Consider the following 23,452-nt stretch of genomic DNA (forward strand, 5'->3'; position numbering starts at 1 on the left):
ATTTTTTTCACATTTTTTGCCCATTTTTTTGTTAGTTTATTTTTTGGTCTGTTAGGTTTAGGGTAAGTTTGCGAACACCCGTGCCCCCACACACACGCACACCAAATAAAGTTTATCACGCACGCACATACACACACACTCCCCGATGGCCCACCAGATGTTCTCGGCCGAGGAGGCATACGCCCAGATTGCCTCCGAGTCCGAGAGCCCCAGTGAGGACGAGGATGACCCCACTTTCCTTTTGTCATCCGCGTCCTCCTCATCATCTAGCGATGATGATGAGCCCCCAAGGCGGTGGAGACGTCATCAGATGGAGCAAGGGGACAGCCATGCTAGGGACCCTGTGGCCCACACTAATACAAGCAGCTCTGGGGCTCGTACTAGTTTTCCGGCCCACCAGTTAAGTCCACCGGAGCCCCCTGCCGGTGAACTTGTCTGGTGTACCCCAGAGCGTTTTTGAGCCTGTGATTCCTGATTTTGTAGCCCAACCGGAAATCCAGATTTCCACAGTGGGCTTTACTGAATACGACTACTTTAGTCTTTTTTTCATTGACCACTTTGTAAATCTAATGGTGGAGCAGACGAACCTGTACGCCCAACAGTTTGTTGCTCAACACCCGGGCTCTTTTTTGGCTAGGCCCGGTGGCTGGACCCAAGTCAGTGCAGCCGAGATGAGGATGTTTTGGGGCCTCATGCTGCACATAGGCCTAGTCAAGAAACAGAGTGTCAGGCATTACTGGAATGGGGGCGTCCTCTACCAGACCCCACTTTACAGTATGGCCATGACACGCTCCAGGTTTAAGGCCATCCAGAAATGCCTGCATTATGCAGATAATAGAATTCAACTGGATTAAGACAGCCTGTACTTGACAGGAATGTACCACCTATATAAATATCAACTCAGGAGAAATCAGTACAAAAATATCCCTTAAAATAAATTTTATTATTATTTAAATTACATAAAACACGTACATACATAGAACAGTTAATTGCAGAGATTATACAGAGTGCCACACATTGCAGTCCACATCAATATCACTTATATTTACTGGTTATATATTGTATATATGATTATGCTGTTGGACGGCTGTACTGGAGCGCTCAGGTCAGCATGTAATATAAATTAGCTGGCTCTGGCGATTATCTACAGTCAACTCAGTTCACAGCACAATCAATATAGTAGTGGGAGAAATGGCGATTCTAGTGTGGCATTTTAAATGATGTCATCTGCTGTTATAGTCTAATCACAGAGGCCAATCACATTTTCTATTTGTATATCTCATTTCTTACCCTATTATTCAGCGTGGTAAAGATATGGGCTGGTCGGTGTGGCGTGCGCTCCTCGACGCGCGTTTCGCCTATTGCTTCATCAGGAGGGGCCCCTCCTGATGAAGCAATAGGCGAAACGCGCGTCGAGGAGCGCACGCCACACCGACCAGCCCATATCTTTACCACGCTGAATAATAGGGTAAGAAATGAGATATACAAATAGAAAATGTGATTGGCCTCTGTGATTAGACTATAACAGCAGATGACATCATTTAAAATGCCACACTAGAATCGCCATTTCTCCCACTACTATATTGATTGTGCTGTGAACTGAGTTGACTGTAGATAATCGCCAGAGCCAGCTAATTTATATTACATGCTGACCTGAGCGCTCCAGTACAGCCGTCCAACAGCATAATCATATATACAATATATAACCAGTAAATATAAGTGATATTGATGTGGACTGCAATGTGTGGCACTCTGTATAATCTCTGCAATTAACTGTTCTATGTATGTACGTGTTTTATGTAATTTAAATAATAATAAAATTTATTTTAAGGGATATTTTTGTACTGATTTCTCCTGAGTTGATAATTATGCAGATAATGCAGCATGTCCCCCCCCCCCAAGGTGATCCTGCCAATGACCGCCAGTACAAAATCAGCCCTGTCATCGATCACCTTTGGGGCCAAATTTGTACAGGCCTATGTACCTGGAAGGGAAGTCGCAGTTGATTGTTTTCCCCATTTTCCCATTGCTTTCAAGGGGAGACTAATTTTCCGCCAGTATGTTCCCTCTAAGCGGACGAGGTATGGCGTGAAGCTGTACAAACTTTGTGAGAGTACCTCAGGTTACACTTACAAGTTTTGTGTGTACAAGGGGTGAGATTCCCGTATTCAACCCCCAGAATATCCCCCCACTCTGGGTGTTAGCGGGAAACTTGTGTGGGACCTTATGCACCCACTGCTAGATAAGGGTTACCACCTATACGTGGATGACTTTTATACTAGTATCCCCTTGTTCCAGTCCCTCGCCACCAGATCCATGTCTGCTAGTGGGGCCGTGTGGAAAAATCAACGCGGCCTCCCTACCCACCCCCTCTAGGTACCTATCCCCCGGGATGCAACCTGTGCCCTTTTTAGTGGAAACCTGTTGATTGTCAGATATAAGGACAAGAGGGATGTCCTTGTACTGTACACAATTCATGGTAACGGCCTCACCCCTGTCTCTGTGTGAGGTACCGCGGCAACGGTCCTGAAGCCCAATCGACTACAATCGGTATATGGGAGGAGTAGATCTCTCTGATAGAGTCCTCAAGCCATATAATGCCATGCGCAAAACCTGGGCATGGTACAAAACAGTTGCGGTCTACTTGGTATAGGTTGCCTTGTACAACTCTTTTGTACTGTCCCGGAGGGCTGGCAACACAGGGACATTCCTTCAGTTTTATGAGGCAGTTCTCAAGGACCTGATATTTTCTGACCGGGAAAGAGCAGGCCAGAGTACCTCAGGAACTGGAAGCACCCGGATAGTCCCTGGCCAACACTTTCCAGGTGTGGTCCCCCATACTGGAAAGAAGGGATGGACCCAAAAAAGGTGCAGCGTGTGTCACAAGAGGGGGATTCGGAAGTACACAACTACTCAGTGTGACACGTGCCCCGATCATCCGGGCCTCTGCATTATTGATTGCTTCAGGGAGTACAACACTTCCATGGAGTACTAAATTTATATCCCAATTTAGCCACTCACAATCGGATAAAAAAACTATGGTTCTCAGACTTGAGGCACTAAAAATATAATTTAGTAAAACTAAAATAAATAAAAAAGTAGACATATTAGGTAGCGCCGCGTCCGTAAGAATCTGCTCTATAAAAATACGCCCCCAAGCCCTCATATGAACACGGTAAAAAAATAAAAATAAATACATCACAAAAATTGTAATAGCGAGCGATAAAAAAGTTTGAGATACTAAAATGTTATTTTTTTAGTTTATAAAAAGATAATATAGTGTAAAACATAAATAAATAAATGAAAAGTAGACATATTAGGTATCGCCTCGTCCATAAGAATCTGCTCTATAAAAATATCCCATGACCTAACCCATCAGATGAACACAGTTAAAATTTTTAATAAAAACAGTGCCAAAACAGGAATGTTTTGGCAAATTTTCCATTTGAATCTGTTTTTTTCAAGTAACATAGCAAGGGTTAACAGCCAAACAAAACTTAATATTTATTACCCTGATTCTGCAGTTTACAATGGTCTGCAGTGGTCGTAATCTGCTGTATGACCAAACGGTAGGGCGCAGAAGGAAAGGAATGCCGTATGGTTTCTGGAAGGCAGATTTTGATGTCCTTTTTTTTTTGCCACCATGTCCCATTTGAAGCCCCCGTGATGCACCTCTAGAGTAGAAACTCCGTAAAAGCGACCCCATCTAAGAAACTACACCCCTCAAGGTATTCAAAACTTTATTAACCTTTTAGTGTTCATAAACAGTTTATGGCAAATGGAGATGAAAGTTCAGAATTTATATTTTTGTAACCTTGCCTCACAAAAATTTAATATAGTGCAACCAAAAATCATATGTACCCTAAAAATAGTCCCAACAAAACTGCCACCTTATACCATAGTTTCTTAGATGGGGTCACTTTTATGGAGTTTCTACTCTAGGTGTGCATCAGGGGGGCTTCAAATAAACCAGTCCAGCAAAATCTGCCTTCCAAAAACCACACAGTGCACCTTTCCCTCTACGCCCTACCGTGTGCCCGTACAGTAGTTTCTGGCCACATATGGGGTGTTTCTGCAAACGACAGGATCGGGGAAATAAATATAGCATTTTGTTTGGCTGTTAACCCTTGCTTTTTTACTGGAAAAAATGGATTAAAATGTGAAATTTGCCCAAAAATTGAAATTCTCAAATTTCATCTCCATTTTCCAATAACTCTTGTGCAACACCTAAAGAGTTAACAAAGTTTATAAAATCCGTTTTGAATACCTTGAGGGGTGTAGTTTATTAGATGGGGTCACTTTTATGGAGTTTCTACTCTAGGTGTGCATCAGGGGGACTTCAAATGGGACATGGTGTAAATAAACCAGTCCAGCAAAATCTGCATTCCAAAAACCACACGGCGCACCTTTCCCTCTACGCCCTACCGTGTGCCTGTACAGTAGTTTCTGGCCACATATGTGGTGTTTCTGCAAACTACAGAATCGGGGCAATAAATATAGCATTTTGTTTGGCTGTTAACTCTTGCTTTGTAACTGGAAAAAAAAAATTAAAATGGAAAATGTGCCCAAAAATCTAAATTCTGAAATTTAATCTACATTTGCCATTAACTCTTGTGGAACACCTAAAGGGTTAACGACTTTTGTAAAACCAGTTTTGAATACCTTGAGGGGTGTAGTTTCTGGGTGGTTTCTATTATGTAAGCCTCACAAAGTAACTTCAGACCTGAACTGGTCCCTACAAATTGAGTTTTTGAAAATTTCTGAAAATTTTCAGAATTTGCTTCTAAACTTCTAAGCCTTGTAACGTCCCCAAAAACTAAAATGTCATTCCTAAAATGATCCAAACATGAAGTAGATATATGGGGAATGTAAATTAATAACTATTTTTGGAGGTATTACTATGTATTATAGTAGTAGAGAAATTGAAACTTGGAAATTTGCAGATTTTTCCAACATTTTGGTAAATTTGGTATTTTTTTATAAATAAAACTTATAATTTTTTTTACTTCATTTTACCAGTGTCATGAAGTACAATATGTGACAAAAAAAACACTCTCAGAATGGCCTGGATAAGTCAAAGTGTTTTAAAGTTATTCATACATAATATTACACTGGTCAGATTTGCAAAAAATGGCCTGGTCCTTAAGGTGAAAATGAGCCCGGTCCCTAAGGGGTTAAAAAGCTGTGACATCACATGGGCTGGATGGCTAGCTGCTGATTGGCTGGCTGGCTGGCTGCACAGCATTATGGGTCATATTGCATTCCAGGGTTTCTTACTTTCACTTTGTAACACGTGTAGCCACCATTTTAGGTAAAAAAATGATTCATTTCCACAAAGCATGAGAAAGTTTTGGATTTGTTGCAAATCAAAATTTCTCAAAACTTTGTAACAAATTCCACTTTAGATGTCTCAATTTGCTCATCTCTAATCATTACACAAAAACAATGGAGTAACAGACTTGATAAATAACCCACATAAGTTTATCTGGCAAGGAGTGGTGTAAGATATATAACGGGTCAATTGTCAGACTGGTGTAAAAGAGAACTCGCTTAGTTGCCCACAGCAACCAATCAGATTCCACCTTTCATTTTTTCACAGCTGCTTTGGAAAATGAAAGGTGGAATCTGGTTGCTATGGGCAACTAAGTCATTTCTACTTTACACCAGTTTGATAAATGACCCCAATATTGTCTATACAGTACCTTCCCCAGATCAATATTGTATTTTCACTAATATTTATTTTATGTAAGCGCAAATTGGAAACTCTATTAACATTTATGAGTGCCATTCAATTACACTTAACAAAGCTCTTATGAATAAAGGTCAACAAATCTGATGACAAATAAGTCAACTTGTATGGTTTATTTAGTCTTTTTTCCTTTTTTTTTTTAATTCAATTATGACTGTCAAACCTGGGTCAATGATACTTCTATTTGTCAAGGATTACATTAGGACACATATGAAGAATTAATACAGTACAGTATGTCAGGTCTCAACTTCAGCTTCCTCAACTTCTCAAGGGATTTCTACAGAGAAAACAAAACACAGAAACCATGTAGGATATCATATTATAGCAAGATCTTCTTTAAACCCCTTAAGGACCCTACAATTTTTCACCGTAAGGACCAGGCCATTTTTAGCAAATCTGACATGTGTCACTTTATGTGGTAATAACTTTAAAAAGCTTATACTTATGCAGGCCATTCTGAGACACATATTGTACTTCAAGACAATGGTAAAATGGAGTAAAACAATTTCACTTTTATTTATTAAAAATACCAAATTTACCCCCCAAAATTGAAAAATTGGCAAATTTCCAAATTTCAATTTCTCTGCTTTTATAATAGATAGTAATACCTCCAAAAATAGTTATTACTTTACATTTTCCATATGTCTACTTCATGTTTAGATCATTTTGAAAATGACATTTTATTTTTTGGGGACGTTAGAAGGCTTAGATGTTTAGAAGCAAATGTTAAAATTTTTAAAAACATTTCCAAACCCCAATTTTTTCTTGACCAGTTCAGTTATGAAGTCACTTTCTGGGGCTTACATATTAGAAACCTCCCATAAATCACCCTATTTTAGAAACTAAACCTCTCAAGCTATTCAAAACTGATTTTACAAACTTTGTTAACCCTTTAGGTGCCACATGAGAATTAAATAAAAATGGGAATTAAATTTCAAAATTTCACTTTTTTTTTTGCAGATTTTCAATATTTATCTATGCAACACATCAAGGGTTAACAGCCAAACAAAGCTCAAAATCTATTACTCTGAAATTTACAGAAACACCCCATGTGTGCTAAAAAAAATGATGTATGGCCACACGGCAGGCTTCAGAGTGGAAGGAGCACAATATGGCTGTTAGGAGAGAGGATTTAGCTGGAATTGTAATTGGGAGCTATGTCACATATGAAGACACCCTGAGTTGGCCCTAGAGTTTACACCCCCACCCCCCCAAAAGTGACCCCATTTTATAGAATTAGGAAATACTTGGCTGTGAAAAATGAAAAATGCTGAAAATATTGCTTTATACCCACATTTTACACTTTCACAAGGGGTAACAGGGCAAAATGCACCCTATATTTTGTTCCCTATTTCCCCCCGAATATGTTAACACCCCTTCTGTGCTTAAAAAATTATGTATGGGTGCATGGCAGGGTTCAAAACGGAAAGTAGCACCATAGGGCTTTTGAAGGACAGATTTAGCAGGATTGGCTTTTGGGAGCTATGTCACATATGAATACACCCTGACGTACCCCTAGAGTGGAATGCCCCCAAAAGTAAAAACCGTTCTGAAAACTACACCCCTCAAGGAACATTTCAAGATGTGTAGTGAGAACTTTGTTCTCAAAGGTGATTTATGGAATTGGCTGTGAAAATGAAAAAATTTCCGGAAAAATTGACTTTAGGCCCAAATTTTTCACTTTCACAAGGGGGAACTGGAGAAAATGCACCCCTAATGTATTACCCATTTTCTCCTGATTACAGAAATACCCCATATGTGCTTGTAGACTGCTAAAAGGGGGCGTACCACAGGGGTCAGAAGGAAAGGAGCACCAAATGGCTTCTGGAGGGCAGATTTCTCTGGAATAATTGACAGGCGCCATCTTGCAATTGAACACACCCTGAGGTGGCCATAGAGCGGAAACCCTCCAAAAGTCACCCCATTCCAGAAATGACACCCCTCAAGGAATATTTCAAGGTGTGTAGTGAGCACTTTGACCTATCAGGCGTTTCACAGAATTAGAAACGCTTGGCTGTTAAAATAAAAAATGAAATTTTTTTCCAGAAAAAGTTGCTTTACACCCAAATTTTTCACTTTCACAAGGCATAACAGGACAAAATGCACTCCACGTTTTGTTCCCCATTTCCCCCCCAAAACGCCAACACCCCATATGTGCTCAAAAATTATGAATGGCCACACGGCAGGCTTGTGCAAGGAACACCAAACAGCTAAATTTTGGATTTTGCTGACCTGAATTGTCAGATATGGCACATTAAATAAATTCCTGAGTGACCCCATTTCGGAAAGAGCACACCCGTACAAACATTTTAAGTGGTGGAAAGTGTAGTTTTTTGCAAACAGGTGTCTCACAGTAGGCAGAATTTTTTGAGAGAAGCATTTCAATGCACACATTTGTAGAAATATAAAATACTAGCAGACCTATATTTCTCACTTTCACAAAGGGTTGAAGGAGAAAATGCACCCCAGTATATGTTCCCCATTTTCTCCCCATTTTGCAAACACCCCATATGTGCTCGTAGCCTGTTGTATTGGCCCACAGCAGGACTCTAGAGGCAAAATGCAAAATATGTTTTTTGCAACCTGAATTGACATACATGGATTTTAGCTGCCATGTCGCTTTTAACAAATTTCCTGAGGTCCCCAGAAATGAAAAAGCTCAAGAGGTTTTTCGGAAAGCGTACCCTCGTACGAACATTTTAAGTATTTGAAAGAGTACTTTTTTAGCAAACAGATGTCTCACAGAAGGCAGAATTACTTGAGAGAAGCATTTCAAAGCACACATTTGTAAAAATGAAAAATTACTAGCAGACCCCAATTTTTCACTTTCACAAGAGGTTGAAGGATAAAATGCCCTCCAGTATATGTTCCCCATTTTCTCCACATTTTGTGAACTCCCCATGTGTTCGTAGCCTGCTGTATTGGCGCAAAGCAGGCCTCTAGAGGCAAAGTGAAAAATATGGTTTTTGCATGCTTGAATTGACAGACATGGATTTTAGCTTCCATGTCGCTTTAAAAAAAAAATCCTGAGGTCCCCAGAAATAAAAACACCCAAGAAGAGACCTCATTTCGGAAAGAGCATCCCCATACGAACATTTTAAGTGGTGGAAAGGGTACTTTTTAGCAAACAGATATCTCACAGAAAAGAAATTGTAGTGGTTGTTGGAAAGTGGATATGCAAGCGAGGTGGACTAAATCAGATATAAAGTGGAAATATTACAGGGAGCATAAAGGATAAAATTAAATTAATATTCCATGGAAGAATGGTAGATTCTGAAGCAGTCCTGCATGCACAGGCCAGGTTGTTTTTTTAGGGCAGGATTTGCATTGGTAAATGTGGTCTTTCCTTATCCCTCTTTTGTGACATAAATAGAGCAGCACGAAATGCCAGCAGAATGCTTGGATGTATAGGGAGAGGTATAAGCAGTAGAAAGAGTGAAGTGCTTATGCCGCTGTACAGAACACTGGTGAGACCTCACTTGGAGTATTGTGCGCAGTACTGGAGGCCATATCTCCAGAAGGATATAGATACTCTAGAGAGAGTTCAGAGAAGAGCTACTAAACTAGTACATGGATTGCAGGATAAAACTTACCAGGAAAGATTAAAGGACCTTAACATGTATAGCTTGGAAGAAAGAAGAGACAGAGGGGATATGATAGAAACTTTTAAATACATAAAGGGAATCAACTCGGTAAAGGAGGAGAGCATATTTAAAAGAAGAAAAACTACCACAAGAGGACACAGTTTTAAATTAGAGGGGCAAAGGTTTAAAAGTAATATAAGGAAGTATTACTTTACTGAGAGAGTAGTGGATGCATGGAATAGCCTTCCTGCAGAAGTGGTAGCTGCAAATACAGTGAAGGAGTTTAAGCATGCATGGGATAGGCATAAGGCTATCCTTCATATAAGATAGGGCCAGGGACTATTCATAGGATTCAGATATATTGGGCAGACTAGATGGGCCAAATGGTTCTTATCTGCGGACACATTCTATGTTTCTATGTTTCTATGTTACCCTGCATCTTTTTTGGGTCTTTTCCTTCATTGCTGTCTGGGGGACTTGACCTGGAAAATGTTGCCCTGGTACGACACACGCACCATGACTTCCAGAGATACTGGGACCCTCTTCTGCCAGGGGCCTTGATAACCACCTCTTGGAGCTAAAGGAAAGTTTCTCTGTGGCCTGAAGATTGAAATAGCATGTATGCATTGCACATTGCCATCTGTACAATGTGTACAGCCAGCTTTTTGTACCACACTTTTGTTTTTCATGTGGCCCTGTAGGGCTTCATAAGTTGATCTGCAAGATCCACCCCTCCCATGTGCCTGTTGTAATCAAAGATGCAGTCTGGCTTGTTGACAGTGGTAGTGGTACCGCAGCAGTGGAGCTGGCGCTAGTGTGAATGGTGTTCAGTACAAGGGCGTCCCTCTTGTCCTTGTACTTAACCACCAGCATATTCTCATTGCAGAGAGCCTTACTTTTGCCCATTCTCAGTGATTGCACTACTAGGAATCTAGGGAGGCCTCTATGATTTTTGCATACTGTCCCGCAAGCTACAGTACCCCTGACAGTTAGGGACCTGAATAGGGGTATGCTGGTATAATAGTTATCCACATAGAGATGGTAACCCTTATCCAGCAGTGGGTGCAGTAATTCCCACACAATCTTCCCACTAACTCCTAGGACGGGGGGCATTCTGTTGGTACTATCCTGAAATCTTTACCCTTCGTAAATGCGGAACTTGTGGGTGTACCCGGAGCTACTCTCACAGAGTTTGTATATTTTTATGCCATACCTTGCCCATTTGCTAGGCAGGTATAGCGGAATCAAATATTTCCTTTGAACAATGATAGGGACTCATCTACACTGACATTTTTCTCTGGGTTGTACAGCCCAGCAAACTTGCTGAAGTGGTCAATGACAGGCCTAACCTGGGCACTGTGAATTGTCATTGTAGTGTAGGAATTTTCAGATTGAATTAAGTTGCTTCCGGGTCATGGTCTGACTGTAAATTGGAGTCTAGTAGAAAATGGCAGAACTCCAATATTGCCTAACCTTGGGGTCTAGCGTATGGTGAACTAGGGTTCTGAGCAATGAATTGTTGGGTGTACAAATTGGTTTGGTCCACCATTAAATTAACAAAATCTACAGAGAAGAAAATTAAAAACAAATCTAGCTCAGTGAAGTACGCAAAATCTATCAGGATTCCTGAGTTGCCCACAAACTCAGGAATTTGGGGCTGATAATCGTCAGGGGTTCATGTGGGCTCACTCTGGGGGGCTGCTTCCTCTGCTACCCTGGGGCACCTTCTAGAGGGTTCCTCATCAGCGGATGATAATGATGATGAGGTGGTAGAGGAGTAGAAAGTGGCATCCTCTTCTCCCTCACTGGCAGACTCTGTATCGGAGGCAAGCATGGCATATGCCTCTTCAGCTGAGTATAGTCGTTGGGATGGACGGGCCATTTTTATTTTATTAGGGTGTGGCGTGTGAAACGTGTAAACCTTTATTTAGTCTGGGGTGTGTATGTAGTGTTTTCACACGGGCTTGTAGAAAATGTAAAATTAAATTTAGAAGAAAAGTTGTAATAAAAAAAGAGTTGTAATAAAAAAAACTTGCAGTGCAAACTGAGCAAACGCGATCAGTGATGGAGGTGGGTGGGGGGTGGGGGGGGGGGAAGGGACAGGGACGAGGTATCTGGAACAGCTGCAAATGAGAAAAAGAAATCTGTGCAACTATTAAGGATGTTCTTCTTCTTTCTTCTTTTCAGCAGCAAAAGTGTTGAATTCATAGTGGTGGTACACCACAAGTCCCAGCAAGGCACAGCAGCACAGAAAGGCACAGATCCTCTCTGCATGCAGTCACGAGCTAGAATGGCTGCATGCAGGGAAGTTCAGTCTATTTCTGTTCCACTATAGCGCTGCCATTGGCTGGAACAACGCAGGGACCCAAAACACTGGTGTCCCCTGCCTAACCTTGGATGCAACCGGTGCTGACCGGTTTAGCACTGGTTTAGCACCGGCCACCGGCCCCTCACCTTCTGACAACTTCCTGTGCTGCTATGTGCCATTCTCATTGATCGGCCAATCGCAGCGCTTGGAGCTGCAGGGGGGCCTGCCGGTAAGAGCAGCCATGGTGCCACGATTTCACCCCGATCTTCCCCCAGAGCCCCGCAGACCTCATGAAGTACATGTACATCATGGGTCTTTAAGTCCCGTCCAGATATGACGTACATGTACGTCATGGGTCCTTAAGGGGTTAAGAAAGTGTGTCCCATTGATTTGCTCTCTCTTCTCTACAGTGAGCTTGTTTACGACTCTTCCTCTTGTTAAACTGACAACCTGTGTCGACCACTCCACTCACCATGTGTCTGTCTGTTCTGTGTGAATAGGAGCTCAGTTCATTGTAGCTCTACTGTTCAGCACTGCAGGAGTTACACCGATTTCTCCATTCTGTGTGTGCTGCTGTCGAGCTACTGACTTACAAACTCATTTATTCCCCTATATATGTTGGGCTCCTTGTTCCACTCATTACTTGATCTTTAGGTCCAGTCTGGTTCTGCTAAACATTGCTGAAAGAGCTGTAAACTTTTTGTTCCTATGTACCCTACCAACTGCTGCTGGATTTCTGTACTTTGACACATGCTGTCTGACTTGAGCCTGTATCTTGACTACAAGTATTGCCTAATCCCCTGGTGCCTCACACTGGTGTCTCTGACCCCTGTGCTTCAGCATCCAACCACACCTGGTGGTTGTCACCATGGCTCCACATCTACAGACTGTAACACCTCTGTTCTGACTGAAAGATGCATTGTCCAACCAGGAGACTGCTACAGCTGTCACTCAGAGCAGAAGGGAGGCGTAGAACACATAGGTGTGAGGAACCACCTTTGGAGCTCTTGAGAGAGTTACACACTGGATTATTTTATTTATATATATATATATATATATATATATATATATTTTTTTTTTTTTTACAGAGATGCTGGTAATAAAATAGATATGTAAAAACAACAGATGGCCATGTCTCCTACCTACAACTGTCAGCAGTTTTGCAGGGTCAAAACTGATGACAAACTCTTTAGCTCTAACAATAAATATATATATATATATATATATATATATATATATTTCACTAATACCAAATGCAAATTTGCTGTTATTGTAAGTTGTACAGTACATAAGAGAGAGTGCCACACAAAATGGGCTCCCCGTGATATATATTTTTTTGCCACCCATGACAGAAGGGCCTGGTGTTTCTTTATCTCTCTACATTTCATCCAGTAACCACCCTCTTATTTGCTAATAGTGCAGTTCCTCTGTAGAAGATCTGCATAGGTTCCATCCACCCATGAGCAAAGAGGATGGACCAACCTTGGCTAAGCCCTCTTTCTCTAAGGACTTCATACTAGTTGCATGGTGTGCCTCTATGGGATATATGTCCTTGAGTGATAATGCATATGCCCTTGAGTGATAAAGCCTGAAATTCATGCAGTGCATGTATGTGGCCTAATGTACTGTATTACATTTATCAAATGTGGAAGAAAATAACTACTGTATATGATACCTATATATTTCAATAGTTATAGCACTTTATAATATTGCACATCATCAACTAGCAAGTGAGATGCTTCTTAACACAATGCTTATTAGCCATTTTGAACTATATTTTACTGATTTTGATACACATTTTTATTGGGCATATCACAATTTTCTGTTTCTAGGCGATGAGACAAGAAGGTTTTGGAAAGAATATGTATGAATGCTCCTTATTTGATCTTCTAAAATATGATGATTTCAATGGTGATAAACATTTATCCCTGGATGAATTCTACCGAGCATTTCGTGAGTACACATTATTACTATACCTTTGTTATTGTACTTTGTCACTTTACTCCATATTAAATACTGTTATTTATGTCTTTACATTATGCAATGCTGGAAGTAAAACATATTTTAATAGATGTCATAAATAGTAATACATTTGATCTCTTACAGAGTTCTAGGAAGTGTTCTTAAAGAGCACCTGTCACCTATTGGAAAAATAAAAATAAAACAAGCACTCTCCTCAAATGATGCCACTAACATGAATAACCTACTTTTACTATTTATGTCACAGGGTCCCCTTGTTCCTGAGATATGGCCACAATTTTTTTAATTATGCCAAATATAGAAATAAGGTTGTGGTTTGCCAATGACTTTCCAATGGAGCAGTCTAAAAAGTACAGACAGCATTAGACAGCATCTTTCTTGTCTGAGTCAGTGTGCAGAGAACATAGCTACACTGGCAGAGGAGCAGAGTGAAGCAACAGATGATATGAGCCAGAGCAGACATTGATTCTCTTCTGCTTCACTCTGACTCTTGCCGATGAGAACTGCTGATCTGTATGCCAGTGAAGCCTGCTAGATCATGCAAAGCATGTGGTTTCACAAGATATTCCTTATCTTGTGAGACCACGATCTCTATACACTAACTCTGGCCAGGAAAATACTTCCATGATACTGTTGGTGTTTATTGGACAGTGTCACAGCAATGAAGTGCACTCTGCCTCAGGAGAGAAGGACCTGTAAAGGCCGTATTGACAAAACTACAGTCCTATTTACATATAAGCACAATAGAATAGACATTAACTCCAAAACAGGTTTAGGTTCCAGCACAGGCTTTGAGTCGCCCTTATCAGATTGGTAGCCCCGATGTCTGCTGATGTAAGGGATAGGCTTATGTCCATTTACTATATTAGTGTAGGGTGAGTACCAGCTGGTAAACTAAGCAATACAACTACTGTTTATACCCCGTCCAGATAAAATACAGTAGAACACTAATTTCCTTTCGAGATTTTGAGAGTGTAATATCTAAGTTAAAGTGTTATGGTATGTGCCCATGTAAATTGCTGAGGAAAAATCTACCTCCAATTTTTCGGTGGGTCCAGGGCATCCAGAGCAAAAACCGGTGTGTATGAAATCTGCTATGGAAATTCTCAGCACTAATTGACAGACAGTAGTAGAGTGCCTGCTGTGTACCCTGTGGTTTCTCTATGATATGCTACACCGTTCAAGTACCCCTCACAACAGATCCCATGCTGTAAACTGAAAGTTTGCAGTAAGATTCTGAATTCCAACTCCAAATTTTGAATGTTGTGTGGCAATACCTATCAAAGTCAGTGTCTAAGAAAGAATCTCCCATTTTATATTATGTTGAAAACAACTGGTGTCGGGCGAGGGGGAACAGCCAATGTCAGGAGGGGACAGTCACCCACGATGCTAGGGAGGCTCCTTCCCATACCTGCCCGCCATTGCCTGCTCCCCCTCACCCTCCATCACTGGATGTTTTCATCCGTGTACAGGGAGAAGCAGCAGCGAAGGTGCAGGGAGTAGGGAGCGGGGTAAGTATATTCCCTTTGAAGGGCCCGGAACATGGGGGGGGGGGGGGGACGGTTTATGATATTGGATAACTCCTTTAAGCTGATGAACAAACAAAGTCACAAAGTCATCCATGCTGATTTATTGATGCTTTGTCCTCCTAATTTTCTCTGCACCTGGTTCCTCTGCAGCTGACCCTGTTTATGTCCTCTAGTCTGCATTATCTTTATTCATGACAGTCCCAGAGGTCAGACCCTTCATTGATTGTATAGTGATAGGCATATCTTAAATGTATGGAAATACACTTTGAAACAATGTAAGAAGGCTGTACCTGAAGTGTTGCTTCTGTTTGACAATGCTCTGTCATACACCAGGTATGGATGTCTACACACCAGTCTCATTTATATATTTTTTCTAAAGCTCAACTAAAACCTCCCACCCTGCTGTGGTCTAATGGCAATATAAGGATAAATCTTTTTACCAGCAGGAATTTGATTTCTTGGTCTGCTGCCTAGACAGGTTCCTCATCAAAGAAGGTGATTATGTTAAAAATTAGGCTAGATATGTACTTACATTAATTAAATGTTTCAGTGTAATTTTCTTGTATTATATAGTAAAAATTAAGGAACTTTACCTATTTTAATTTCACCTTAAAATATCCACAGTGCTAGTATGATGTATATACAAAATATGCAATGTGTGATGGCATTGTGAACTTGCTCTATCTTTTTGCAGAACGGAAGGATTGCGGTCCTATTCAAGTGAATGGGTCTGCAATCCCCATGCGCCTGCCCCGATGGGCGGTGAACGTGCATTACGGACCGCAATTTCCAGTCCACAGCACGTTCGTGTGAAGTAGCCCTAAGCCTGTCACCAGTCAGGATCTGTGTATGCACAGATATGAAATGCATTAGGGTGCAAGGAGTGTGGGGAAAGTTTTGAATGATTGCATCAGGTTCACATTTTCTCCTTGTAAAATGTAATTTACAGAAAAAGTATTTCTAAATGAAAGCATCTGTGAGTGGCCCGCGAGAGTACCAGAGGATCCTCCGGTGGACCCAAGCTCTGACAATAATGGACCTCTAATAAAGCAAGGCCCTTAACCTCCTTAGCAGTAATCCCAAGTGTGGCTCAGGGTTAAATTGCACTGCAGGTAGCGGTAACCCTGAGCCACATTTGTGATTACCATGAGTTAATTTGAACGGCGCAGGGATGGATGTGGACAGCACAAAATTTGCGATAAAAATTTGCATGTTGCGCGATCATTACCTTGCCGATCTTTTGAGTAAAAAAAAAATCATAGAATATAACGAATATTCAAATTCGCGAAAATTCGACGAATATTATACAAAATATTTGCGAAATATCGCAAATTTGAATATGACCCCTGCCGCTCATCACTAGTGCCTGAGAATGAGAATGTACGGTAGAGATTAGAAGATCAGTACATCTGTGGGAAGATATTTAAAACAATGAGCACATTGCTAGAATGCCTCTGAGAAAGGAATCAAATAAAAAAAAAATCTGTAGAAAGTAGATGTTCCAGTACGAAGTTTGGGCAAGTACATAAGTATTGTAAAATATTTGAAAAAATGCCATGCCCCAAAATACTGTGAATTTTATACTATTTATTTTTCAATTTACAAAATTACCCACTTATTTAATAATAACTGTATGGTTATTTTTTACACTGCATCCAGGAGATCCACTCTCTCAAACTCCTTTTTTAATTAGATTAAGAAAGGGGCCTAATACAAAGGAGGGGATATGTTACACTCTCTACAAATAATAATAAATACAGTCAGAGCCATATATATTGGGACGTCTACACAATTCTAACATTTTTGGCTCTATATACCACCACAATAAATTTGAAATGAAATGAACAAGATGTGCTTTAACTGCAGACTGTCAGCTTTAATTTGAGGGTATTTACATCTAAAGCAGGTGAACGGTGTAGGAATTACAACAGTTTGCATATGTGCCTCCCACTTGTTAAGGGACCAAAAGTAATGGGACATAATAATAATCATAAATCAAACTTTCACTTTTTAATACTTGGTTGCAAATCCTTTGCAGTCAATTACAGCCTGAAGTCTGGAACGCATAGACATCACCAGACGCTGGGTTTCATCCCGCTGCCAGGCCTCTACTGCAACTGTCTTCAGTTCCTGCTTGTTCTTGCGGCATTTTCCCTACAGTTTAGTCTTCAGAAAGTGAAATGCATGCTCAATTGGATTCAGGTCAGGTGATTGACTTGGCCATTGCATAACATTTCACTTCTTTCCCTTAAAAAAAACCTCTTTGGTTGCTTTTGCAGTATGCTTTGGGTCATTGTCCATCTGCACTGCGAAGCACCGTCCAATGAGTTCTGAAGCATTTGGCTGAATATGAGCAGATAATATTGCCCGAAACACTTCAGAATCCTGATGCTTTTGTCAGCAGTCACATCATCAATAAATACAAGAGAACCAGTTCCATTGGCAGCCATACATGCCTACGCCATGACACTACCACCACCATGCTTCACTGATGAGGTGGTATGCTTAGGATCACGAGCAGTTCCTTTCCTTCTCCATACTCTTCTCTTTCCATCACTCTGGTACAAGTTGATCTTGGTCTCATCTGTCTATAGGATGTTATTCCAGAACTGTGAAGGCTTTTTTAGATGTTGTTTGGCAAACTCTAATCTGGCCTTCCTGTTTTTTAGACTCACCAATGGTTTACATCTTGTGGTGAACCCTCTGTATTCACTCTGGTGAAGTCTTCTCTTGATTGTTGACTTTGACACACATACACCTACCTCCTGGAGAGTGTTCTTGATCTGGCAAACTGTTGTGAAGGGTGTTTTCTTCACCAGGGAAAGAATTCTTCGGTCATCCACCACAGTTGTTTTCTGTGGTCTGCCGGGTCTGTTGGTGTTGCTGAGCTCACCGGTGGGTTCCTTTTTAAGAATGTTCCAAACAGTTGTTTTGGCCACGCCTAATGTTTTTGCTATTTCTCTGATGGGTTTGTTTTGTTTTTTCAGCCTAATTATGGCTTGCTTCACTGATAGTGACAGCTCTTTGGATATCATCTTGAGAGTTTACAGCGATAGATTCCAAATGGAAATAACACACTTGAAATGTAATCTGGACCTTTTATCTGCTCATTGTAATTGGGATAATGAGGGAATAACACACACCTGGCCATGGAGCAACTGAGAAGCCAATTGTCCCATTACTTTTGGTCCCTTAACAAGTGGGAGGCACATATGCAAACTGTTGTAATTCCTACACCCTTCACCTGATTTGGATGTAAATGCCCTTAAATGAAAGCTGTCAGTCTGCAGTTAAAGCACATCTTATTTGTTTCTAATCCATTGTGGTGGTGTATAGAGCCAAAAATGTTAGAATTTTGTTGATGTCCCAATATTTATGGACCTGACTGTAATTCATTATTTTTTATACAATAAAAACATTTTATTGTGCATACTTTACATAAAGCAAAAACTCTACACTGATTAGGAATTTACATGACCAAAATAACCTGGAAAACTCATTTAACAAATTATTCAGTGTGAAATATGTACAGTGTAAATAATAAAGTAAAAAAACATAACAATGTAAAACAGATTTCTCTATATTTGCTAAACAAAAAATGTATGGAAATTACTGTACCAAGTAATTTATGTATATTAAACAACACCAAAAAAAGCATTTCTCACATAAAACTAGGCTTTTATACAACCATGTCAATGAAAGAAACAAAATGTTATGGCTCCTTAATCATGGAGAGGCGAAAACTGAAAAAAATTAATGGTTTAAACCTTGTATACCAGATCTCTCCCAGATCTCAAATGCAGGACCTGTTGTCTGTAAGACAAAAACTCCACTGTTATCTTTAAGAGGATTTTTGTTGGCTAAAACCCTTAGTAGCATTCTTCTTCACAGCTATAATCATTTCAATATACAGTTACATTTCTAAATGTGAGTACATTATCGTAGATAAAAAGTTAAAATGTGAAGTGACATTCAATTTTATCTGTTAAATTATTGAATGAACCAAAAACAATGACAACTAATGGATTTTTTTAATAATATTCCTTATTTATCACATTTCACAAAACAGTACTGTAGACCTATTTGGTCTATGCTATGGTGATTCACAAATTGTGTTAAATTAAAATTGAAAAAATAAAATTTGCAATTGAATTTGGAAAGGTAAAAATAAAATAAAAATCATGTTCTGGTAAACAAGAAAAGCAGCCCAATTTTAAAGTAATAAAATGACTAACCTGCACACTTTTGCAGCATACAACTGCAACTCTCTTTCTTAGGGCATGTTTGCACTTTGCATTTTCTTTTAGGAGATTTAGATAAACCCCTCTTCCTAAAGTTTATTAGGTTTAGCTAAGTGCCCTTTTACACAAGCCGACACACAGGCAATTATTTGAAATTGTTTATTCCCAATCAGTGCCTTATCATCGAGCTGAGGTGATAGCTACATTTAAATGCAGCAGTCATCTCCTCTGTGTGGGGATGAACACAAAACCCCAGACTCGCAAAAAATCCGACCCAGCTTGACATTTGGCGGTTCTGGGGTTGCAACCACGGCAAACATGTTAGTCATGCATTAATTTCTATGGCTGTCGTGCTACACCAGGGGTGGGCAACCTTTTTGCTGCCGAGGGCCATTTGGATATTTGTAATATTTGTTTGCGGGTATTACAAAATTCTCAACTTAAAAATTAGACTGCTATATTTGGTCAAATATATAATTGACGTAAGGGTAAGTTATAGATATAGCACTTCAATTTAAAAAATCTAGAGCGCTGTATTTTTGCAACACAAAATGGCGCCTGCACTATATATATATATATATATATATATATATATATATTACATATAGTACAGGTGGCATTTTTACCACACATAGCAGTGCAATTTTTTTAGTTCAGAATGTTACATATTTAGTTCTTTATTCAGTATTAATGACAGCCAAGCTCAATCCCGGGGGGGTCAAGAGAGGGTTTTACCCAGCTTTCACTCTCCCTGCCACTGTACCTGCCTCTTTATTCGCAACTGTCTCTGTCCCTTTCTCAGCCTCAGATTTCCCCCCTACCTCCAGCCTCAGATCAGACCCTTACTAGGCCCCCCAAGCTCATATTAGACTCTCATTCCAGCAATAAGAAATACAGAATTATAATGGGTCAAACAATGAGAAATCACTTAATCCAGCAATAGAAATAACCCTTATGAAAAAATATATATTTTAATAGTAACCTTACATAAATGACGTATACTACTCAACTATTTAGGTAGAGCTACCAATAGCTAGGCTGACCGATATTGGGTGGGGAGACTCTCCTTAAGCTTGCACCCTAACCTACACCTCAGCCCAGGGACGGCCCCAAATGGTGGGGACTCCCTGTCCTCGAACCTTGGCTACCGCCTCCTGCTGCGCCCTCGATTAGTGACAGCGGATAAGGTGCTAGCCTAGTGGTAGACTACCGGATAAACGTACAGACAGACAAACAAAAAGATGACCTTTGTATAAAACCCTATTGATACTAGCTCTTATCATGAGGTACAAGGTACACCAATAAGTTTAAAAACACCCTAATACGATAGTACGATAAGTACAATAATAATTACAAAGAAACCCAGCGCGTTTTGCCCACGGTGTGGGATCATCAGGGGGAAAATGAGAGCGGATACTTAAATCAATATTGATTTAAGTTGAGGCTTACTGGCTCTCAGTCAGATGAGAGCTGGTTTGGAATGTCTTATAACGCACAAGGCTGCCATTGTAAGGTATGCTGACTAAGCCTGTTATCTGTTTCATGGATAGATTGATGGCTTGCATATACCTGGGTTTTGGCATACAGCCTTTGCGTGGTTGTCTATTATATGTGATAGATAATAGGAGTCCAAGACGCATCCAGCCATCCTCTTAATGCTGTTTCCAAACCATTTTGATGGGGTTTCCATCAATTTCTAACCTTTTTTTATGAACCAGACACCCTCTCTTCTTCAGAGGAGGGGGTGCCAGGTTTGATGAACAGGTCTATCATTGATTTTCAGTAATATTAAATTGTACTCGAGCAGGCGCAGTATTCGGCCAAGCACTCGGATGTGTCGAGCATAGCAATGCTCAAGCCGAACAGCAGTTCGGCCGAGCATGCTTGGTAGTGAGCAATTGAAAATCTAAGGCTGTCCATACACAAAGCAAAACAACTAGCATGTACCGACGTGGGGGGCAAGTAGAGGTGCAGCCCTTTAATTAGCGCTGAGCTGCATGCCGATCCCACTGCCAGACACTGTTCCCCTAAGCCAGGGATCAGCAACCTGGCACTCCAGCTTCTGTGAAACTACAAGTCCCAGCATGCATGGCTGTTCTTGTAACTCCCATAAAAGTGAAAGGAGGATTCTAGGAGTTGTAGTTTCAGAACAGCTGGAGTGCCAGAGGTTGTTGATTCTTGCTCTATGTTGTGCGATCTGGAATGGAGATGGCTAAAACAACATACTAATATACTTTAATAATCCCAATAACAGCTTTACCTGCTTCAGAGTTATGGTGCAGAGTTGTTGAGTGTTCTTTCCTGACAATCGGCTGATCATTAAGTGGATGTAAAGCGATGCATTTACATGCAGCGATCCCCTCCATAGTATGAGGACGAGTGATTGCTGATGCTATCACTCGTCCCCATACAAAATCATTGCTCCTGGGCAATAGATAGGTGTTTAGACAGCACAATCCAATGCACCTCTGATTATTTCACCTGTTGAACAAGCATTTTGCTCATTTATCGGGTGACCTGTGGCACCTTTAGATGTGCAGATGATCAGGAATGAGCATTAGGCCGAATGCACGCGGATGTGTTTCACGGCCGTGAGCGGTCCGTGGAACCACGGGCTGGATTCCTGCTGAGAGCAGGAGCGCACGGCATCATTGGCCATGTGCATTCGGCCTTAGTCAGAATGTTCATTCCTGATAATCGTCCCAAACATCCGGTTGTGTATAATGCAGCCTTAGGAATTTTTATCTCTTTCAGTTCCAAAGCACACAACCTAGAAAACAGAACTAGAAAAAACAAAAAACAAAGGAGGCAGCACCAGTATTTGCAGAAGTGTTGGAAAAAAGTAAACCGTTTTATCCATAATCTGCAATCCAGTAGTTGATTAGCATCTACTGGATTGCAGTTTATGGATTAACTACCTCCCGACCACCTAACGCACGGATGCGTCCAGGAGGCGGTCGATTCATTCCTCCTGGACGCATCCGTGCGTCATCTCGCGAGACGCGAGATTTTGGTCTGAGCCGGCCCGCGCATGCGCATCTTGGGCCGGCAAAAGTTCAAGCACAATTTCGTCACCAGCCTGCCAGCCAAAATCTCAAATCAGAAGCCAGTTAACACATCATATTTGTAAATATAATGTGTTAAATGGCTTCCCTGCTCCTCTGCTGGTCCTTTTGGTCGGTTGGTCTCAGCAGAGGAGCAGGCATCACAGTGAGTAGCACCAAACACCACACATAGCCCCAGATCACCCCCTGCACCCCAATTAACCCCTTGATCACCCCTTGTTGCCCCTGTCAATCACTAGTGAAAGGGAAAAAGTGATCAGTGTAAACTGTCACTTTTTTTTTCACTGGTATTGACTGTTAGGTTTTAGGGATAGTTTAGGCCCCTTGGTTAGGTAGTTTAGCAATCGTTTAGCGCCCAGCCCACCACACCGCAGTCACTTATTCACTGATTAGCGTATCGCTAATCAGCATTTGTACTTTTATAGTATCTGTAAGTGATCAAAACTGATCACAGTCAGATCTATAATTGTATTAGTGTCACCTTAGTTCACCCTCCACCCAAAACGCAGTGTTTGCCCGATCAGGCCTGATCGGTCGCCCACACGTGCGTTCACCCAAGCCCGCCCCCGCCGCAGTGACAAAATATATATATTTTTTGATCACTACACAATCACTTTACAAGCGCTGCGGTGATAAAAAAAAAATCAGTTTTGATATTTTTTATCAACCGCAGCGGCCTCCGGTACTTCGCTAGCCTCCCATTTGTAAGACAGGCTTGCTTTTTTCTTGGGTAGTCTCAGGGAATACCCCTAAATTTAGTAGCCCAAATGTCAAACAGGGGGTATTCTTCTGAAGAGGCCTACAGGCTTCTGACCCAGTCGGATGAGAAATGGGAACCCTCATCTGATGAATCTAGCAGGTCAGAATATGAACCTGTAGAAAGCAGTGGCAGTCTGACTCAAAGTTCGGACGAAGAGGTTGAGGTCCCTGATAGCACCAGGCGTACCCGGCCCCGTGTCGCTAGACCACAGGTTGCGCAGGATCCGCTTCAAGGGC

General features: G+C 41.0%; 1 protein-coding gene across 1 annotated transcript in view; it reads left to right on the forward strand.

Moving 5' to 3' along the window:
• Positions 1-23,452, forward strand: part of FSTL5 (follistatin like 5) — a 940,713-nt gene that overhangs the window by 499,092 nt on the left and 418,169 nt on the right. The window contains exon 5 of the mRNA XM_044297750.1: positions 13,474-13,594. Within this exon, the coding sequence (XP_044153685.1) occupies positions 13,474-13,594 (121 nt within the window). The remainder of the gene's footprint in view (positions 1-13,473; positions 13,595-23,452) is intronic.

Source organism: Bufo gargarizans, chromosome 1, assembly GCF_014858855.1.
Source record: "Bufo gargarizans isolate SCDJY-AF-19 chromosome 1, ASM1485885v1, whole genome shotgun sequence".
NCBI lineage: Eukaryota > Metazoa > Chordata > Amphibia > Anura > Bufonidae > Bufo > Bufo gargarizans.